At 46.8% G+C, this 21,918-nt stretch overlaps 1 protein-coding gene across 2 annotated transcripts in view; it reads right to left on the bottom strand.

Moving 5' to 3' along the window:
* Positions 1–21,918, bottom strand: part of FRMD4B (FERM domain containing 4B) — a 365,908-nt gene that overhangs the window by 192,041 nt on the left and 151,949 nt on the right. The window contains exon 1 of one of the 2 annotated variants that reach the window (XM_002713308.5): positions 14,829–15,261. The exons of the other annotated variant lie outside the window; for it this stretch is intronic. Within the exon in view, the coding sequence (XP_002713354.3) occupies positions 14,829–14,990 (162 nt within the window). The 5' untranslated portion in view covers positions 14,991–15,261. Of the gene's footprint in view, positions 1–14,828; positions 15,262–21,918 lie in introns of those variants that run through there. 2 annotated transcript variants of the gene reach the window in all.

The raw sequence follows: 21,918 nt of genomic DNA, 5'->3' as shown, positions 1-21,918 counted from the left end.
TTTACCAAGCGAACTTTCTTTCTTGGATAATAAGCATCTAACTGCATTTTAATGTGACACACTAATTTCTGTAAAAATATTTGCTGGCGACACCACCTAAGTGTGGCATGAAACTTGTAAGAATGGAGTCTCTGCAGGTGTTGCAGATCTGAGGGTCATATGGGAGGACAGCTTACACAGTTGAGAAAGAAAGCAGTTATGGGGTTCCAGAGCCTTCATGAATGAGAATGTGGGGTTCTTAGTTCTATGGAGTGGGGTTCAGGGAAGGGGAGAAGAATGTTTAATATCTTCCTGTTGGAGAGATGGAAATAAAACAAATATACAGTTATGTACATCTTTGTTTTCAATAGACCAAACCAAGAAGACAGCAGCATGACACTCAAGAGCTTCCTGATAAAAAGTCATGGGAGGGGCCGGCGCTGTGGCGTAAGGGGTAAAGCTACCGCCTGCAGTGCTGGCATCCCATATGGGCACTGGTTTGAGTCCCGGCTGCCCCACTTCTGGCCCAGCTCTCTGCTGATGACCAGGGAAAGCAGCAGAAGATGGCCCAAGTGCTTGGGTCACTGCACCCGCGTGGGAGACCCGGAAGAAGCTCCTGGCTCCTGGCTTCGGATCAACTCAGCTCTGGCTACTGCAGCCATCTGGGGAGTGAACCAGTGGATGGAAACCTCCCCTGCCAACCCCCACTGCTACCTCTCTGTAACTCTGCCTTTCAAATAAATAAATCTTTAAAAAAAAAAGTCATGAGCACTGCGTCTCTACACAGTGGTCAGTGATTCTTTTCCCAGTCGCCACTCAGACAACAATTCCTAACCTGGAGCAATGGAAGGAAAGAGGAGTCAAGGTTTCTGCAGATTGTAGAAGGTTCAAAAGTTACTTATGCACATAAAAATCAAAGACAACACATACACTAGGCTAATCCTCCGCCTTGCGGCGCCGGCACACTGAGTTCTAGTCCCAGTCGGGGCGCCGGATTCTGTCCCGGTTGCCCCTCTTCCAGGCCAGCCCTCTGCTGTGGCCAGGGAGTGCAGTGGAGGATGGCCCAAGTGCTTGGGCCCTGCACCCCATGGGAGACCAGGATAAGTACCTGGCTCCTGCCATCGGATCAGCACGGTGCGCCGGCCGCAGTGTGCCAGCCATGGCGGCCATTGGAGGGTGAACCAACAGCAAAAGGAAGACCTTTCTCTCTGTCTCTCTCTCTCTCACTGTCCACTCTGCCTGTCCAAAAAAAAAAAAAAAAAAAAAAAAAAAAAATCAAAGACAACACATACAAAGATAACTATCTGTTGGGTACCCATTCATCCATCTATCCAACAATGCTTTCAAATACCAGTACATTTAATTCTTATCACCCTTACAATGACCATAGCACCTATACTATACCATATACTACTACACTGTAATCGTACTATAAATATCCACATTTTATAGCAGGAAAAGCTGGACTTCAGATAACTCAATCTTCCAACAGCTGAGTCAGGATTTGACCTCGGGCAACCTGAGTCTATAGACTTCATTTTTGAGTACTCGACTGCCCAATATTTGTTGAGTAAATGAATAAACAATAAGAGTTGATCTTCACGTGTTATTTACCTCTTGATAAATAAAGCAGAGGCTGAAGGCTGGAATCTGCAAGAGCACTGCTCACAGTTCAGCACCATGGCTTATCAGCTAGTCAGTCCATAAAGTCACTACAATGGGGTTCACAATGTCAGCTTGGAGAGGACAGGATAAGGCACAACACGGAATAAAGCAGACAAATGGAGCAATTCTTTTTTTTTTCAGTACATACTGTAGAGGAAATCTCACTCATATGCACAAGAAGATGAAAATCAAAATTTTTCACTGTAGTATTTTGGGACACCGAAAATTTGCAAACAAACTAAATGCCCATCAACAAGAGATTGGTTTACTCATGCACTCTCTCTCTCTCTCTCGATCTCTCCCTCTCTCTTTCAAAAAAATATAAATAAATCTTTAAAAAATTTACAAATTCCAAAACCAGTTGAGAGAGAAAAAGAAGGTAACAGAACCCCTCTTTCTCTCCCTCTTTCACACACAAATTCACATGCACACACATACAAATTACACAAATGCACAAAATAAAGACCTATTATTTGTAGATACACATGTAGCAAAGTTATAAAAAAAAAAAAGTCCAGCAATGAAAACCTTCTGGGTAGGATTATTCCCAGTGAGAAAGGGGAGGTACAATGCGGTTTTCATTTCTATATAATTTTATTATCTTACAGAAAAACATCTGAAGCAAACATAGTAAATTTTTTTAGGATTTATTTTATTTAAGAGGTAGAGTTACATTCAGAGAGAGCGAGAGGCAGAAAGAAAGTCTTCCACCAGCTGGTTCACTCCCCAAATGGCTGCAATGGTTGGAGCTGAGCTGACCCAAAGCCAGGAGCTTTCTCTGGGTCTCCCACATGGGTGCAGGGGTCTAAGCACTTGGGCCATCTTCCACTGCTTTCCCAGGTGCATTAGCAGAGAGCTGGATCGGAAATGGAACAGCCGGGGCTCGAACCAGCACCCATATGGGATGCTGGTGCCCATATGGGATGCTGGCTTTAACTAGCCACAACATCAGCAAAAAAAGTGTTTATTTTTAAAATTTTGTCCTCATAGACTTATTTTCATACAGATTCAATATACATCCCAAGTGGGTCGCAGGGGTCAAAGCACATGGGTCATCTTCTGCTGCTTTCCCAGGTTCATTAGCAGGGAGCTGGATCAGAAGTGGAGCAGCCAGGATTCTAACCGGTGTCCATATAGGATGCCAGCATTGCAGGCAGTGGCTTGATAATATGTTGACTCACTTATATTATCTTTTATATTTTTGTATATATATTTCAACACTGAATTCATTTTAAGATGAAGCTGTATTTTTGTATATCAACATAAACCCTATACTTTTTTATTTTCTTAAAGATAATACTGTACATGCAACTGCCAAGTACAAGGCCTAGCACAAAATGGCTGTTTAATAATTAGTAGTTATTAGTCAAGTTAAGACAATGAGATTACATAAAAGCACTAAAGGGAAAACAGCTATTTAGACAAAAAAAAAACTCTATTCAGACACAAAATTCTAGAGACTCAAAATGAGACATTAGGTAGAAATGCAACTATTTCACTAAACCACATTTACCGGCTTCTTCCCTAACAAAAGTTTATTTCAGGGACCCAGGGATATCTGTGATGGATGACATCTGTCTACAATACATCTGTATTGACAGATGGATGTTAGTTTTAATTTTTTCCATGAGAGCTTGATGTTTGCCTTCTTTCCACCCTGTAAGTCATATGGTCTTGCTTATGAAGGTTAGAGCTACACAGGTTATTTCTCATTTGAGTCATTCAAACTTTCCAACAACCACCAACTGGCACCTCAAAAATATAAGGTTCAGAATAAACTTAAGTAGAGGATGAGCAAGGAAGTGATTTCGTTCTGCAGCTCCACCTAGAAAAGACAGAATAGGAACAACAAACACTCCCTGGAAAAGGCAAGGAAGCCACTCTCCACTTGGTGTTTTCCATCTTTAAACCAGGGCTTAAAGATGCTTTTCCAACATCGCATTGACCTTCCCCTTAATCTTACTGACCTTAAACTGTGTGATTCTTTTAGAAATTTATTTATGTCAAATGTTGGGCTTAAAATTCAGGTGATTTTTTTCCTCTGGGTATGTTGGCATTTCAGCTGTCCACCATAAAACCCCAGTCTGGAGTTATGGGAAAAGTGGTCATTGAATGTCATCAGTGATCAGTGGACTCATTTTGTTTTTCAGCCAGCGTTTCTCTCCTTTCTGCACGTGGGGCTCATTCCTTGTTGCTGACTCCCAGGATGCCCAACAGCCTCAACAGACAGCAGGATACAGGCAGGAGACTGCCATGTCGGTCTGGTAATTTTTTTTGGAGGGGGGGGGAGGGAGGAGGTAAAATAGCAAGGTTTATTAGGGAAGGGACATCCGTAAGGATGGATGGGCACCTCTCCAGACAGGACCTGGGAGGGTGCCCAGTTGCTTGGATTGGGGGGGGGGGGTGGGGAGAACGAGGTTACATGGTTGGGTGGAGAGATGACACCTGGCCAGACCAGGCGGGCAACTCAGCATAGAGGCAGAGGGCTAAGCGCTGGTCTGGTAATTTTTTAAAGCGCAATTCTGCACTCTCACATCAACCCCACTGTGCTCTCCACTTCGTTCCCAAAGGCCCTGTATTGGCACCGGCTGTGGCCGTAGCCTCTAATGAGCAGGCATGTTGTAGGAGACGCTGTGATGTGCTGCCTTGATGCACTGCCCCAGCTGTTGTGCAAACTGGGAGAGGGAAGCTCTCAGCCCCGCCTGGGAACTGCTCTCCCTTAAAAAGCAGGCTGCCTTCTCCAAGGTCACCTTCGCTTTTCAAGGGTGACCCACTTCCAAGGATGGACTGACAGTTGTGGGAAGACCCATTCCTCTTGTTTCAACTTGGGACAACTCTCAACTTCAGAGCCACTGTGAGGTCAGCTGTGGCCCTTGGTGAGGCCGCCTTTGCTCAATCTCATTAAAAAAAATTTTTTTTAATATACAAAAAGCAGAGAGAGAGAGAGAGAGCACAAGCGCGCAGGAACATGCACAAGAGAGTTCCCACAGACAGGTTCACTCCCCAAAGCCAGGATTTGAGAGCTCCACCTGGATCACCCACGTGGGTGGCAGAAACCCAGTCACTTGAGACATCACTGCTGCCTCCCAGGGTCTGCAATTATCAGGAAGCTGAAGTCAGGAGCCACAGCTGGGAAATGAACTCAGATACTCTGAGATGAGACACATGGGTCTTAACCGCTAGGCCAAATGCCTCTTCCCTTAATCCTTCTTTCCATTCTTCTGTGCAGGTGTTGAACCACAGAGGGTTCACTAACAAACTTGCTGCTTGTTAGTCTCCATTTCAGAATCGGCATTCACGCTGTTCCCCACGCTGTCTCTCAGTAGGCAGAGTTGCTTTCCTTGGCCCCTGGTAGAGTGGGTCACATGACCAGTTCTGACCAGTGACGTGTGAGACATGACACGAGTCACTTGGAGGTCAAACCCATAATTGCCAGTGCCACACTCTAAAGATGGCAACTGGAGGTGTTCAGTGTGTCTGACTGTGGGTCTGAGAGACAGTGACGCGCAGCACTCCCAGACAACCTGTGTTTGGATAGGCAGAATGAACAGAAGACCAAACTTTTCCTGCTGCAAGCCACTGGAATCCTGAACCTGAATGCCATCAATCGGGGCTCCCCGTGCCTCCCTGCCTCCAGCACACCATCCTCCCCTGCACCTGTCAGCCACACTGCTAAAGCAGCAGTTCTACCTCAACCTTTCCCCTCCCCGCAGAGTTCTGAAGAAAAGTATTGTAATCTAAAAGCACAAGTCATTCAAGTTCAGGAGTTATTTTCCAACAAAATCTCTGTTCCTCCCTTCAACTCATCAGGTTTTTATTTTGTTTTAAAATGTTTTAAAATTTACTTAAATGAAAGAGAGACATCCACTGATTCACTCCCCAAATGGCCACGATGGCTGGGGCTGGGACATGCTGAAGCCAGGACTCAGGAACTCCACACAGGTGTCCCACATGGGTGGCAAGGGCCCAAGCACTTGGGCCATCTTCTGCTGCCTGCTCAGGCACATTAGCAGGGAGCTGGATCAGAAGCAAAGCAGCCAGAATCTGAATCAGCACTCATCTGGGATCAAGTTTTTAACAAACCCTTCATAGTAACCCCAAAAGTCATGCTGTTTGGAGTGGTGTTGTGGCACAGGGAGTTAAGCTGCCACCCGTGATGCAGGCATCCCATATCAGAGCAGTGGTTCCAGTCCAGGTTGATCCAGCTCCCTGATAACATACCTGGGAAAGCAGAGGAAGATGGCCCAAGAGCTTGGGGCCCTGACACTCACGTGGGAGATTCAGATGGGGTTCAGGGCTCATGGCTTCACTTGGCCCAGCTCCATCCTTTGCAGCTGTTTAGGGAGTGAACCAGATAGTAGAACTAACTCTCTCTCTTCATCTCCCTCTCTGTCTACCTTTCTTCAACTACTTTAGGCTTACTTGTCCTTCCAAGAATAGCCTCAGGGGCCGGTGCTGTGGCGTAGCAGGTTAAGACTCCACCTGTGTTGTCATCATCCCATATGGGCATTGATTCGAGTCCCGTCTGCTCTGCTTCCAATCCAGCTCTTTGCTAATGGCCTGGGAGGGCAATGGAGGATACTCCAAGTGCTTGTGCCCTTGCACCTGCCTTGAAGATCTGGAAGAAGCTCCTGGCTTCGGATGGGCCCAGCTCCGGCCATTGTGGCCATCTGGGGAGTGAGCCAGCAGATGGAAGATCTCTCTGTCTCCCTCTCTCTCTCTGTAACTCTGCCTCTCAAATAAATAAATGCATCTTAACAAAAAATAGCCTCAGAATCACCTCCTCCAGGAAGTGCCCTTGGCTCTCCTCCCTTCCTTCTCTGATTTAGACACCCTGCCCTCTTCACCTGAAAGGGGAAAGTGCTTCGTAGAGCTTGATTTTCTCAACTGCCTCCCCTAGCTGACAGCACCAGGGGTCTTCCACACGTGCAGGGGAAATGCGCACTACGAAACACCTAGGCCTGGACCTCAGGTCCATTTCTCATGAACTTCTTGCAGCGCCCTCATGTATTTCTTGAGGGCAGGAAAAACTTTGGACTTTGTGTTGCAAACCTCTTGGCACAGGACCTGGAACAGGGTGAGCACTTGGTAATTATTTTAGGTATGACTGAATGAACACATGGAAGAATGAGTCCGTCACTCCAGCCCTCGTTTTCCATTGAAGGACCAAGTCCAGGTAAACTGAGCGCTCAGCCTTCGTTTTCCTTGTGACTAGGTTTTCATTGACGGAATTTTTCCACATTCCTTCCACTGCTATTTTTCTATGATAGAATTCTGGGCTTTTCTTCCTCCAACATTCTCTCCCCAGAATTTTACTTTCTTTCCTATTCCACAGATTGGCAAACGTTTTCTTTAAAAGTCCAGATGGTAAATATTTTCAGTTTTGTGGGCAATGCAGTCTTAGTATCAACAACTCAGTTCTAAGTAACTGAGTCATAACTACTCCATTCTGCTGCTGTAGTGTGAAAGCAGCTGAGGATAATGTGTAAGTGAATAAGTGTGGCTGTGTGATGATGAAAGTTTACAGAAACGGGAGGCAGGCCAGATTCCACCTGCGGGCCCTCATTGCTGCTCCCCCACACTGCTCCTGGTCTATGTCACTCAGAGGACTATGGAGAGTACAGGGATATGAGAGTACTTCAAAGAGTTCTTGAAAATTGCCATTAAAAGATACAGCTTATTTTAGTGCGATTTTTTTTTTGAAATCCATGCATACTAGGGGTCTTTAAAAAGTTCATGGAAAATGAACTTTTTAAAATTTTTCATAATATTATGGAAAACTGTCCATGGACTTCAAAATTTTTCTGCCACCAAAAATCTTTAAATCATTTTCCATGAAGTTTTGAGGGATCCTCACATGTTATCTGAAATGTACATAGGTCATTGACTGCTTAATGGGAAATTGCCTTTTTGGAGACCTGGCCTTTGCCAACCAATAAGGTGAGATACAAAGTTCAGGTGTAGCAGATGATGGAACATCAGAGTCTTGGATAGAGACAGATGATCCCAGAGACTCTAGGTATGAGATGATGGTGGCTTCCTAGATCTTACATACGGGCTTAATTAAAAGAAGATATGGGGGCAGGCGTTTGGCTTAGTTGTTAAGATACCAGCTAGGGCAAGTGTTCGGCACAGAGGTTAAGACATCACTTGGGATATAAGAGTGCCTGGGTTTGAGTCCTGGCTCTGCTTCCAATTCCAGCTTCTTCCTAATGCACACCTTGGGAGGAAGCAGGTGATGGCTCAAGTACCTGGATCCCTGCTGGGTTGAGTTCCTGGCTCTTGGCTTAAGGCTGATCCAGCTCTGGCTGTTGTGGGCATTTGGGGCATGAACCAGCAGATGGTTAGAACTTTCTGTCTCCCTCCCTTGCTCTCTACTAAGTAATTTTTTAAAAAGAGGACATGAATCTGCTGAAGAGAACAGGATAAAAACACCCAAGGTCCATACCCTACACACATCTGTGGGAACTACTACGGCTTCTCTACGTGTAAAGATGGGTTAGTTTCCAGAGAACTAGTCTCACTTATAAAAGTGATTGTAATGCCCTTAGCAGCCATTTATCAAGTACCTCCTCTGAATTCCATGTTAAGTCCTTTACACATCATACATCATACATTTATCGAGCATTTGCTTGTGCTGGGTGCACTGCTATTAAATACAGTATCTCATGAACTTCTCACCCTATCCCTCAATATAGCTGCTACTGTTCTCCCATCTTACCCAGGAGGAAACCATGCTCAGAGAGGGGAAGTAATTTGCTCAAGGTCAAATGTGCTGAACTTGAGCCTGCAGACTCTGGGTGTTCTGTACTGTACGCTACGCTCAGTGCCAGCTGCCTGTCTCAGGGTCTTTGGGTCCCTTCACTCTCCCAGATTTTCGTTCAAGTTGCTTTTTCTTGAAGGCAATGACTCCATTCATGGTTTGTAAGAAATTCCACCTTTGGGACACTGGAAGAAGAGGAAAACCCAATCCTAAATGCAGAGTTTTGTTAGAACATGTCACATTGAATAAAAAAGCAAACGGTGTTGATCGGTTTTCAACAACATTCTCCCACCGTTTTCCACCTCAGTTGTTTGTTAAATCTCATTAATGGTTATAATGCAACCCATCCAGGCAAGATATCAGCAGGACAGATAGATGGCTGATGAATCAGCTTCTAAAATTTGGCTCAAATTGAAGGTGAACACCCACGTCTGCTACTTGAACCTGATTCAAGCCGTTGCTCCTAAGTGTTGTCTCAGCCTGCTTTTGATTTACTCATGTTACTACAGGAATGCCTTATAGCTGGTATTTTAATTATTCACGGTTTGTTGGCAAATTAAGTCACTTGCCTCTCCAATATCTAGAAGTGGAGGAAGTGTTCAATTCCAAAGAAATTATGCTTTCCTGGCTTTGCTAGCCAGACAATGCCATTGCCAAATACCTTATGAATAGGTGTGAGATCTTATTTCACTTATGGTTTATGAATAAACTAAACCCTACCAGGGCACGGCCAGGGAGTTCATGTAATGGATCTCTCCTGCCCCACCCTTTCTTCTCTCCAGAGTGACCGAGCTTTGGATTTCCTTACAAACAACGCTACTCAGACCAGAAGCAAGAAAAATGACACCTTTTTTATCAATAGGATGATTATCATGTGGGTTTACTAAAATATGTCACTCATCAGTGTGTTTCCAGCTCACATGCAAGAAAGCTGGGCAGTACACCACAATATTCATCCTTATAGTTCAGAATTCATAATTATGGGATAGAACTACAGGGGTTCTAACAATGAACCCCACACTTTTAGCTCAAATTACTGTGGCAAAAATATTCAGAGGGGCTGGTGCTGAGGTGTAGTAGGATAAGCCTCTGCCCACAGCGCCAGTACCCCATATGGGTGCCGGTTTGAGTCCCTGCTGCTCCACTTCAGACCCAGCTCCCTGCTAATGGCCTGGGAAAGCAGAAGATGGCCCAAGTACTTGGGCTCCTGCTACCCATGTGGGAGGCCCGGAAGAGGCTCCTGGCTCCTGGCTCCTGGCTTTGGATTGGCCCAGCTCTGGCCACTGAGGCCACTTGGGGAGTAAAACAGCAGATGGAAGATCTCTTTCTTTCTCTCTCTGTAACTCTGTCTTTCAAATAAATAAATAAATCTTTAAAAAAAAATCACAAAGGGGATGTGCATTAATCTTCATGCTTACTTTGAAAAACAACTATTTTTATTGAAAGAGTGCTAGGGATGTGCATTTAGCTAGGGGTTATGATGCCAAATGAGATGTCATGTTCCATACTGGAGTATCTGAGACTGACACCTGACTCCAGCTCCTGACTGCAGCTCCTTGCTAATGCAGACCTTGGGAGACAGTGGTGATGACTTAGGAAACTAGGTTCCTATCACCCACAGGGGAGACTGGGATTGCATTTCTGGCTCCCAGCTTTGGCCTTGGCCCAACACAGGATTCTGCGGGCACTTGGGGAGTGAAACAGTGAATAGGAGCTCTCACTGTCTCTCCTCCTAACTTATCCCTGCCACCTGCTGCCTCTCAAATAAACAAATTTTAAAAATTAAACAGTGCTGGACTAAAGATTCTAATGATGCAGTGAGTATCACTGGCTGCATTCAACCAAGTATTTTACTCTTCCTTACTGTTGCGCAGATATGTGGTCTGGGGGGCTCAACCTTGATCCTGGCTTTAGAAACGGGTCCTTTCCCCCACTTGCCTGAGCCAATCAGGATAATCCAGTGTTTCTCAACCTTTTTGTTCATGATCACTCCATTAATAAGGCTTTTTAGGGGGCCGGCACTGTGGCACAGTGGGTTAAAAGCGCTGGCCTGAAGCACCAGCATCCCATAAGGGTGCTGGTTCATGTCCTGGCTGCTCCTCTTCTGATCCAGCTCTCTGCTATGGCCTGGGAAAGCAGCAGAAGATGGCCTAAGTCTTTGGGCCCCTGCACCCACATGGGAGACCTGGAGGAGCTCCTGGCTCCTGGCTTCGGATTGGCTCAGCTCCAGCCATTGCGGCCCTCTGGGGAGTGAACTGGCCCTCTGGGGAATGAACCACTGGATGGAAGACCCCTCTCTCTGTCTCTACCTCTCTCTGTAACTCTTTCAAATAAATAAAATAAATTTAAAAAAAGAAGCCTTTTTAGACAATTTTTTGCCTGCTGCTCAGCCGCCTCTCCCAAGTTTTAATGCCACATGTACACAATATAGGTGTTTATGTAATCTATGGCTATTGGTGCTTTAGATATAAAAGGAATAAACTTCTTTTGCCACACTCCCACCAAAAAGATTTTATCCATCTGGGGTCACCACTCCCATTAATACTGCATTAACTGCAGCCTCATTCCCTATGCTAAGCAGCACATGGTATTAGGGTGGCCTCCGAATGCCCATTGAGAACTTTTTGATAGCTGGTGGACACCAGATCTTTTACTTCCTTCTAGATGGGCTGACACGTGAATCTAAGGCCTGAAACAGCTGTAATTTTCTGCTATCAGGAGGGAAGAAACCAAGCGAGGATGAAGGCATCACATGAACCAGGGCTGAAAGGATTACAGGGAATCAGCACTGTGCCCTCAAAGTCATCCCTGAAGTTCACTGCAACATTTAACTTCTCAGTGGTGTCCAATGTCACTTCTTTTTAGCCTGTAGGCTGGTTTGAGTTAGGGTTCCTACCGCAACAAGAGAAATCCTAGCTGTCAAAACAGGGAACAATTATCCAGTGCTTCCTAAGCTCGAGGCAGTGTGCTAAATATCGTATATGTCAATGAACCCCCTTATCAACCTCTGTGATTGGTATAACTCATTGTAAAAATGGATCTGTGGGGCCAGTGCTGTAGCATAGTAAGTAAAACCACTGCCTGCAATGCCAGCATCCAGTATGGGCACCTGTTCGAGTCCCAGCTGCTCCCCTTCCAATCCAGCTCCCTACTAATGTTTCTGGGAAAGCAGCAGAAGATGGTTCAAGTGCTTGGGTCCCTGCACCCACATGGAAGAACTGCAAGAAGCTTTTGGTTCCTGGCTTCGGATGGGCCCAGCTCTGCCAGTTGCGGCCATTTGGGGAGTGAGCCAGCAGATGGACGATCTCTCTCTAATTCTACCTTTCAAATGAATAAATCTTTAAGAAGAAATAGATCCATGATTATTTTTAAAATTTACTGCATGTCAGTGAAATGGACATCTTTTCATTTGATTATTATGTATAGCCCTTGCCTATATTCCTGCTGAATTATGGTAAGAAAGAAAGATAGATAGATTTGAATTCAGAAAAAAAATATTACCTTTCAGGCTGTAAACTCTTTTGAGACAGGGAATATATAATATCCTTTAAATTATCTCCACAAATACTTTGAAAGCTAGTTGTTTAATGTAATAATTGGATTCAGACATTATAACATCTTCCATACTCCGGCACTGTGGCATAGTGGCTAAAGCTGCCACCTGCAGTGCTGGCATCCCATATGGGCACTGGTTCAAGTCCCGGCTACCCCTTTTCTGATCCAGCTCTCTGCTATGGCCGAGGAAAGCAGAAGATGGCCCAAGTCTTTGGGCCCCTGCACCCACATGGGAGACCCGGAAGAAGCTCCTGGCTCCTGGCTTCGGATCAGCACAGCTCTGGCCATTGCAGCCAATTGGTGAGTAAACCAGCAGATGGAAAACTTCTCCTTCTGCCTCTGCCTCTCTCTAACTCTGCCTTTCAAAAAGTGAATAAATCTTAAGAAAACAAAAGATTAAAAAAAAACTCATGAAATAAAAGGAAATAGAAATTTAAAAAGTGCTGAAACTGAAACACAGTAAGATTTACTTCCCTTCGGTCATCCGTAGACAGAGGCTAGATTCGCTGCTTTGTCTATTTAACCTAGACCCTAAGACATTAATCACTTTGTTTTACTGCCTTTCAGTTCTATACAGTTAAGTCACTACTTTCTTGCTCAATATTTGAAAAACATTAAGAAAACGATCTCGGGCTGGTGTTGTGGTGCAGTAGGTTAAACTGCTGCTTGCAATGCAGGCATCCCATATTGAAGTGCTGGTTTCAGTCCTGGCTGTTGTGCTTCCAATCCAGCATCCTGCTAATGTGCCTGAAAAGCAGTGGAAGACGGCTCAAGTACCTGGGTCTCTGCCATTCATGTAGAAAAGCAGGACAGAGCTCCTGGCTCCTGGGCCCTGCCCTGGCTGTTGTGGACATTTGCAGAGTGATTCAGTGGATGGAAATTTTCTCTCTCTCTCTGACTCTTCCCCTCTTGTTCTGCCTTTCAAATGAATAAATAAATCTTAAAAAAAAAAAAAAAAACTTTCCTTGCAAACACATAGCCTGTGAAATTAAGAATACTATGGTTCTCCTAAGGCTAAAAATATTTTCTAAAACCTTATTTCTCTGAAGACTTGGGAATCTTAAACTCAGAGATCATTTTCTTCTACTTATAAGCCAATACTCAAAAAGCCATCACTATTTTAGAAATTCTTCATTTTCATTAGGAGAGGATATTGGCTCAGACACTACCCACACAGAAGAAAAAATATATATGTCCTGTAGTAGCTCAAATTGCTGTTGTGCTTTAGAAGAACTACTGGTCAACCTCATGCAGAAGCCACGAGGTTGCACATTTCTGGAACCCACACTTAGGAATTGGTCAGTAACCATATTAGAGAGAAACCACAAATCCCGAATCCTTGGGGACAGAGGTGTAGAGCTTGGCTTCCACATTTGCCATCTCTTTCTGAAAGTTTCTAAAACATTAAAAAGAGAAAACAAAACTATACAAGGAGCATTGGTCCTGTTGAACAAACTGACCAGGGATTTCTCCCGAGACAGGAAAAAGACAGAAAGACAGACACACCTCTCCTGGCCTTGGGGAGCTGTGTCATGTGGCCGCACGGGTTACATCCACAGTTGCCCGATACTCTCTCCAACCCCCATGTGCTTCTGGATTCCGTTTCGAAATGGCTGAGATCGCCAGACACGTTATACAAAGCAGGGGCCGTCAGAGCGCAGCTTCAAACGGTCCTCACCTTGAAGCAAGGATGACAACACACTGATTGTTCAGACTTCCATACTCTAACCCTAGGTGCTAGCCTTTCCTTTGTGCCTGATTGATGGAGGCCTGACTTGTCAAAGCCAGGTGCTTAATCACACACACGAGACACCATCTAATGAGATATAAATTCCAGCTGTATTGGGAATAGGGTCAGGAATGAGCGGGGGAATCCATGAACTACAATGAAGCCATTATCTATATCACTGTAAAGAAAATGCGATACTGTATCAGATTCCTATAGTAAACTCCGGGTACAATCTTCCTAGCTTAACAATGTAGATTTTTATTTTTTAAGCCTCAAAGATATTATTAACAATCAAAGCCCAGGACTTCTAAACCTATAAATTACTGTTAAAAAAAAAAAAAAAGAAAAAGAAAAGAAAGAAAGAAACAAGGCAAGCTGCAGTCCCAGACCAGATGAACAACCTCCTGGTTGAACAAAAGTCGCTGCATATTTTGCCTGCAGGATGGGACCCCGCAGGGAAATAAAGAGGCTGTGTGGTATGATGGGCAGTGGATCCACACGCAAGCATTCCAGCACTCAGCAGGGCCACCCTGCCCGTCCCTGGCCTGCCACCCTCCTGCAAAGTGCTCACAATTTGCTGTCCCTCCTTCCAAACAGCCAGGAGACACAGAATCAGCTTTTCCTGGCTCTGCCTTGCAAGTCAGGGCTGCCTGATGGAAAACTAAAATGAAATGACACATCCACTGAGGGCCCCTCTGACAGTCAACAGGGGGGCGAACCCTGGCTCCCGAAATGGCCGCCTTCACCCCCAGGGAAATTAAAAAAAAAAAAAAGAAGAAGCAGCAGCAGCAATCCTGGGAAAGTAAGAAGTCACTCCCGGCAGACCCTGTGCCACGAAGCTGCAGGGTCTTGAGGCAAACAACCGTCAGTGCACCGCGCTGTATTAATGCCCGCAAAAGCGGGGACTCGCTCGCAGTGCCCCCCCAAGCCCCATTGGAAATATTCACAAGCGTTGTCAGGCAACAGTTACTCCCGAGTTGCTGAGCATCCGATCCCAAGGCCACGCAGCCCGCTAGGAGTTTGAACAGAGCGAGGTAGCGAGGGGAGAGAGAATAAAAATCATACAGGTGGAACCCGCTACCCCGGGAGCACCGGGCATCCTGCAAGGCCCTGGCGCCCCCGCGCGCCCCGGCTCACCTGGTACACGTCCCGCAGCCCGCACCACGTCCGCAGCACCTGGTGGCAAGCCCGCAGCCTCTCCGTGTACCATCTCCGCAGCGTGGACACCGTCAAGTTCCACACGAAGCGGCTGCCGCTGAACAGCAAGTCCTCCACTCCACACATGAACACCGAAGCCATGCCTCCTCTTTCCCTCCGATCCCGGGGGTCCCCGGCTCCCGCAGCTGCAGTCCCGGCCCCTGCGGCCCCGCTGCCCGGGGGCTCCCGACTCTGGCGTCTGCTGACAGCCGGGGGTCAAGCCTGCCACCGAACTCGTCTGTCACCACCGTGCGTCCTGAGCAGGCTCCGGCTGCATGCCCCGGGATTGGGCGCCCGCCAGCCAACGGCTGCGGCGGGCACACAGAAGCCCAGTGTCCACCCCGCCCGCCCGCAGCGCCGAGCCGAGAGAGCCGAGCCAGCTGCGCTAAGCTCCGCCAGGCGAGCCCTCGGTGCTCCCGGGGCTCGGGAAGCCCTGTCCGGTGAGGACTCCCCCTGGCGCTCTCCGAGGGTGCGGGGCAGACAGGGACGCCGAGCAACTCTTTGTAGGCAAGGAGGGCAGCCGCATTTCAGCGCGCTGGGCTTGCACGTCCTGCGCGTGCACACACACACACACACACACAGAACCCCAGGGGTCTCCTAAGCCGGCCTGGGGAACACCTTACATTACACTATAGGGTCTCGGTTTGGCATCTTGCTCTGTCCACACTGATAAACATCTCTGAGGAAGCCACAGATGCGGAAAGGAGGGGGAAAAAAACCCAAAGCATCCCTCTGAACCCTAATCCTAGGGGAACAGCCCTGAGGGTTTCCTTGGTTCTGCTGGAGCCAGGGGAGACGCCAGTTCTCAGAACAACAGGGCGCCTGTAGCTCCAGAACCTGCTTTGGCTCCTAACTTGAGGGTCTCTGAGAAGTCGACCACTTTGTCCTGGTGGCCAGCTGGAGGGAGGGTCCGTTCCCAGCGGGATGCCGCTAATTCCAATGCAGCAGTCCGTTCAGGACTAAAAACAAAGGGCTCTTGCCCCTTAGCAAGCAGCTTCCAGTTATTTGCTGGGAAAGCCTACAAGAGAATCCTTCGTTTGTTTCTGGGAAATTCAGCCTCTGGATGTGTCTAGCTGCTGGCACAACCTGCAGGAATAGTTTATTCACACACACACACACACACACACACACACAATAAACAACGAACAAAAAACCACTCAGGAAGTCACCAGATAATTGATTGTTTTTTTAAGTTCTCCCTCAGGAGCTGATAGTGCCTAAAGCAGTTGGAAAAGGGAGCTGGAGGGGTCCCACATACCCCGAGTCTCTTCTCCTTCAGAACGTTTGGAATTTGCAGCCCAAACGACACTGTAACAGGTGTCTCAAAGCAAAGGCTCTGCAGTAAACTTCAGAATGGAGTCTTTTCCTGCCCCAACCTGTAGCACAACTGTCTGTATTTTACTGGCGGTTTCACACCCAGTTGTTATCTTTGCCATGGGGAGGCAGAAAGGTAAGGCGGCAAAGCCTCTCTCCTGTTCTCCTGATCCAGTTCAGGAGCCTTGGAGAAGATTATCGCCAAGCGAATCGGCTTTATTTCAGGTTTCAAATGTGCCTTTTGAATCTTAAAGCAGGTGAAACTCAAGTCTCCAAAAGATGAAGAACACACAATCTGTCCTCAAAGTGCCTGTTGTTTTCAAAGTGCCTGTAATCAGAATACTTTGCAATGACGTTTCTTTTGGATTAGTTAATAGGGCACAAGACCATAGCCAAGATTTGCAAACCTTTCTTCACAGTCCATCTACACTAGGTGCACATCAGTGTTCGTATTTTGACAGATAATGGTCACGGTGTTTACACAGAGTGAATATATGAGATTTTACTAAATCAAAAAAATAATTAAGAATAGTGTAAAAAAGAAATATGCTGTTAGAACACTACTGAACTTCAAAAACAGCCAGTGGATGATGGCAGTACATTTTTTAAAAAGATTTATTTATTGGGGCTAGTGCTGTGGAGTAGTAGGCTAAGCCTTCACCTCCAGTTTGTTCATGATCCAGCTGCTCCTCTTCCAATCCAGCTCTATGCTAATGGCCTGGCAAAGCAGCGGAAGACGGCCCAAGTGCTTGGGCCCTTGCACTCTCGTGGGAGACCCAGAAGAAGTTCCTGTCTCATGGCTTCGGATCGACCCAGCTCCAGCTGTTGCAGCCATTTGGGGAGTGAACCAGTGAAAAGAAGACTTTTCTCTCTATATGTCTGTAACTCTGCCTCTCAAATAAATAATTTTTTAAAAAAGATTTATTTATTTATTTGTTTTGTTTGAAAGGTGAAGTGAAAGAGAAAGAGAGACAGAAATAGAGCTCTTCCATTCACTGGTTCACTCTCCAAATTGTCGCAATGGCTAGGATTGGACCAGGTTTAATTTAGGAGTCAAGAAGTCTATTTGGATCTCCCACATGTGTGTCAGGGGCCCAAGTCCTTGGGCAATTATTTGCCTGCCTTCTCAGGTACATGAGCGGGCAGCTGGATTGGAAGCAGAGCCAACAGGATTCAACAGGTGCTCTGATATGGGATGCTGATATCACAAGTGGCAACTTAGCAGCTTAACCCACTGCACCACAACATCGGCTCCCTACATTTACTTATTTATTTTTAACGGCTGCTGTTATGTTCTCGGAAATGTCAGGCACTCAAGGGAAAACCAGAATAACATCTCCAACAGGTCAATTATCTGTGTCTCATGACACCAGCCTCCAGGAAAAGGCACTCTGGAAGCACCTTTGCTGTGAGCTCTATGTGCACGAGGGCTAATGTCGGGGGCCAACCCAACCTCAGGTGTTTTCATTAATGGTTTCCAGTCAGTGCTCACACTATCTTTTAGAAGATGGGGTATAGCAGAAGGTGGGCTCTCAAAGTGAGGTCCCTGATTGGTGATATTGGCATCATGTGGGAATCTGCTAAAGATGCAAGTTCTCAGGCCATTGTAGAATCAAACTGTGGGGGTCAGCGATGTGGGTTCTTGCCCAGTGCTACAGGATGGGAAGTAGGAACTCTGTCTCCTAAGAGAGACTTGCCTGATTTCAAATCCCTGCTCCTCACTACCTGTGGGACCTGGAATAAGCTCCTAACACCAGCAAAATCTCAATGCCCTCATGTACAAGATGGGGCTAGGATCAGAATCTGCTCCCTGGGCTCTGGGGAAGATTAGATAGAACATTCATGGCAAGTGTGTAGCATCAGTGCTGGCCAGAGTAAGCAGTCAAAGAAAACCAACCCCCATCACCACCCAAAGCGGGAATAATTCCAACTTTTGTATTTCCATCAAAGGGTATAAGTAAAAATGTAGCTTATAAATTTTAGTGAATTATCTCTTTCTTCTTGTTGGAGTTGAAAGTTAGTGGCAACTCATTTTTCTTTTCCTGTTTTTAAAATTTATTTATTTATTTGAAAAGCAGAGATACAGAGAGAAAAAGAAAGAGTGAGAAAGATCTTCCATCCACTGATTCACTCCCCAAATGGCTGCAGTGGCTGGGGCTGGGCCAGGTCAAAGCTAGGAGTCAGGAGATTTTTCCAGGTCTCCCACCAGGGTTCAGGGGCCCAAGGATTTGGGCCATCTTTCACTGCTTTCCCAGGTGCATTAGCAGGGGGCTGGATCAGAAGTGGAACAGCTGGGACTGGAACCGATGCCTATATGGGATGATGGCGCTGCAGGTGGAGGCTTAACCTTCTACACCTGTAACTCATTTTCAGGGAATAGTTCTGCTGCTATCTTTCAACTTCTAAAAACTTCTCACCACAGCCACACTTTGCTGTAGACTCAGCAAATCCCTATGCACTCAAAGCTAGAGGCCCAAAGGGAGAAGACACCTTGTTCCCTCCAACATAAACATGAACACTTAATCTTGCTCCTCTCCTGCAGAACGTTAAGTTGGAAGTTCGAGGTTGAGTGGGATTTTACAGAAAAGGGAGTATAAATCCCTCTACTCCAGGGGCTGACAGTGAGTGGTAGCTCATCTCAGATGGGTAGCAGTGAAGAAATGAGTGGCCCAAGTGTGGTGTCAGCCTCAAAATGCACCTGCCACTTGGGACAAACCAAACCCTAGACACACACCTCAAAGCTGGGCTTTCCGTGGAAAGAGAGCTAAATCAAACCAGCTACTAAACTGCCTTGATGTTTCTTTTTTTTTTTTTTTTAATTTAAGAAAATTTTCTTCCTCCTCAGCTCAAAGTTCCCTGCAACACACTGTAATTTCCTGCAGTTCTCCCCAGAGTCTCACGAAGATGCTTCAGGTGACAGCATTACTCACACGCCTTGGGAGTTCTGCTGTGGATGTAGCAGAGAAATTGGCCTTATCCCCAGGGCTCCCCTTGGTGCTCCTTTGAGCAATCAGCAGGAAGAAGAGCACAATGCCAGGAAGGCCTCACAAACTGCCAGCCCCTGTTTCTACAAAGGAGAGCAAATTAGTAATACAGCAGCTTCCAATGGTTCTCTCTGCCTCTGCAACGAGTCCATGTATGTATTTGTTTTTTTCTTTTAATATGTATTTGAGGGTGGGGGGAGACTTACCTGCTGGTTCACCTCCACCCCCATCCACCTGCCCAATGCTGCCAACAGTCTGGGTCAGGCTCAAGCTGGGAGCCTAAAATTCATTGCAGGCCTTCCACGTGGAAAGTAAGGTACCAACCACTTAAACCATCACTACTGCCTCCCCAGGGTATGCATTAGCAGGAAGCTGGAATTAGGAGCAGAGCTGAGACTCAAACCCAAGCATTCCAGTATGGGATGTGGGTGTCCCAACCAACAATTTAATTGTTAAGCCAAACCCTGCCCCTGTGGACATATTTCAGCGGTACTCTACATTTCTGAAGAACCATTGTGGCCAAATTCTAGAGACCACATGCATTGGGCATAGGGCTCAGGGCAGATGAAAATAAGATTCAATTCAAGGTTCTCAACCAGGGGAAATTTTGCATCCTCACCCCACCGCATGCTTGGGTGATTTGGCAATGTCTGGAGATGCTGTCAGTTGGCACAGTTCGGGGGTGCTCCCGGAGAGGCCAGAGCCACTGCTAAACCTCCTACAAGTCCCAGAATGGCCTCTGAGAAGAGAGGACTCTCCTGCCAAAGTGTCACATGGAGGTGAAAGAACTCCAGTGTAGTTAAACGCAACTCTTCCTCTCACATGACTTCCCTTGCGAGGGAACCTTCTTCCCTCTTGCAGTTTTCTCTCCAGAAGGCAGACTGGGCAAGAAAAAAAAAACAGTCACTCTGCTATAGTTTCCACACACTCATGAAGTAGAAAGAGCCTAAAGCATTTTGAGAAAGAACTGGAATGCCATTTCCTATTGTTTTCAGTTAACTTCTTTGATATTTATTATAAAGAGAGGAATAATTTTCACCCTATGCTATTTATATTTTTATACTTTATTTCTGAGTTTAGTCTTTTATTTAAATTGGAGGTTCTTTAGTAGAGGTGAAGCTTTTCTTTGGCAGACTCTGAGAGGCAATGGGGATGGCTCAAGTAATTGGGTCCCTGCCACCCACATGGGAGACCTGGATGGAGCTCCAGGCTCCCAGCTTTGGCCTGGCCCAGCCCCAACTGGGGCAAGCATTTGGAAAGTAAACCAGTGGATGGGAGATCTTCCTCTGTCTCTCTCTGTCTCTGTCTCTCTGACTTTTGAATACCAAATAAATAAATAAATCTTACAACAACAACAACAACAAACACACTCTCTCCTGCACAGATCCCAAGGTGGAATGTGACGATGTCTCTCTGGGGCCAGGGCCCTGCTGTACCAGTGTCTCACTGCACACGTGACAGGATATTACCACTTCTGGTTCTCTCTCCTCTGTCAGACTGTGGGTTCTGCCAGGAGCCTCTGTCATGTGACGAGGAGATGGGGTTGGCTGGGATGGTTCCCCCTCATGCAGGAGTATCCCATGCATTGGAAGGTGTTGAGTCACCCTGAACTCAGCCCATCAAATACCTAGAGTGTCTCCCCCAGCACACACTGACAGCAACAGCATAAAGCCACTGCACACCTTTCTGTATGCCCCCAGGAGGGGTGGTAGCAAGCCTGATTCAGAAACCACCAGTAGAAGCTGGGAAATGGTCTTATTCATATTTGTCTCCCAGGGGCAGGCAATCTATCAGTGCTCACTGAACTGACCGATGAATGACTGTTTGTCTCAACAGTGAACACTGAAAGTAGTTCATCCATTCCCCAAACACAAACTCTCGTTCATTAAAAACTCACGCGTTGAGTTTGTGCTGTGCATTGGGCAAGGAACCGAGCACTTACAATATACTGAGCCAACACAGAGACGATCTCTGTCTGAGGCAGGAGTGGGGGAGGTCAGACGTCTGAGCAAGTATCGTAGAGGGGCAGGTGCTGCCAGGGAGTGATAAGGGAGACTCGTGATATAGGATGCAGGGGGCAAGGGATGCCTCCCTGAGGATGTGCCATTTAAGCTGAGACCTGAAGGCTGAGTATGAGGACAGCAAGGTGACAGTGGACAGGGAGACACGAGGACTAAGGCCCTGTGGCCAGAAGGATCTCACATTGATAGAACTTAGGGGGAAAGGGGCAGGATGGGATTCTCGAGGGGTGCTGGGGCCAAGGAAGCCCAGCAGGGAGGCAGCTGCAGAGGTCTAGGGATATGAAGAAAGGGCCTGGGGCGGTGCTACATAACCGGGTAGTGTAGTAGTGTACTGTTTCCCAGCCCGCAGACCACTCAGCCTTAACACAGAGGTTGGTGGGCAAAGGTGTGCCCCAGAGCAGGCATCTCTGGCAGCTGCCCGACTGGGAGTGAGTGGCACGTTCCTCACGCAGGGCTCTTCTCCAAACACCTCACCCCCAGGAGGAGGCAGCAGGACTTGGTGGCAGACAGGCTCTGTTTCAATTCCACTTGAGCCGGAGGCCAGGTGCTCCTGCTCCTCCTTCCTCTCCTCTTCCCCTGTGGAGCATCCTTCAGTCTTGGCCTCCAGCAGGTTGAGATGGGAGGTGGCACACGGAGGCCGCAGAACCCTGAAGCAGAGGGAGCTGGCTCTGCCACCCATAATGCAAGGCTGACCACTGGGCTGCTTCAGTT

Source organism: Oryctolagus cuniculus, chromosome 10, assembly GCF_964237555.1.
Source record: "Oryctolagus cuniculus chromosome 10, mOryCun1.1, whole genome shotgun sequence".
Classification (NCBI taxonomy): Eukaryota; Metazoa; Chordata; class Mammalia; order Lagomorpha; family Leporidae; genus Oryctolagus; species Oryctolagus cuniculus.
The sequence above is the reverse complement of the archived record's forward strand: the minus strand, read 5'-3'. Positions and strand labels throughout refer to the sequence as shown.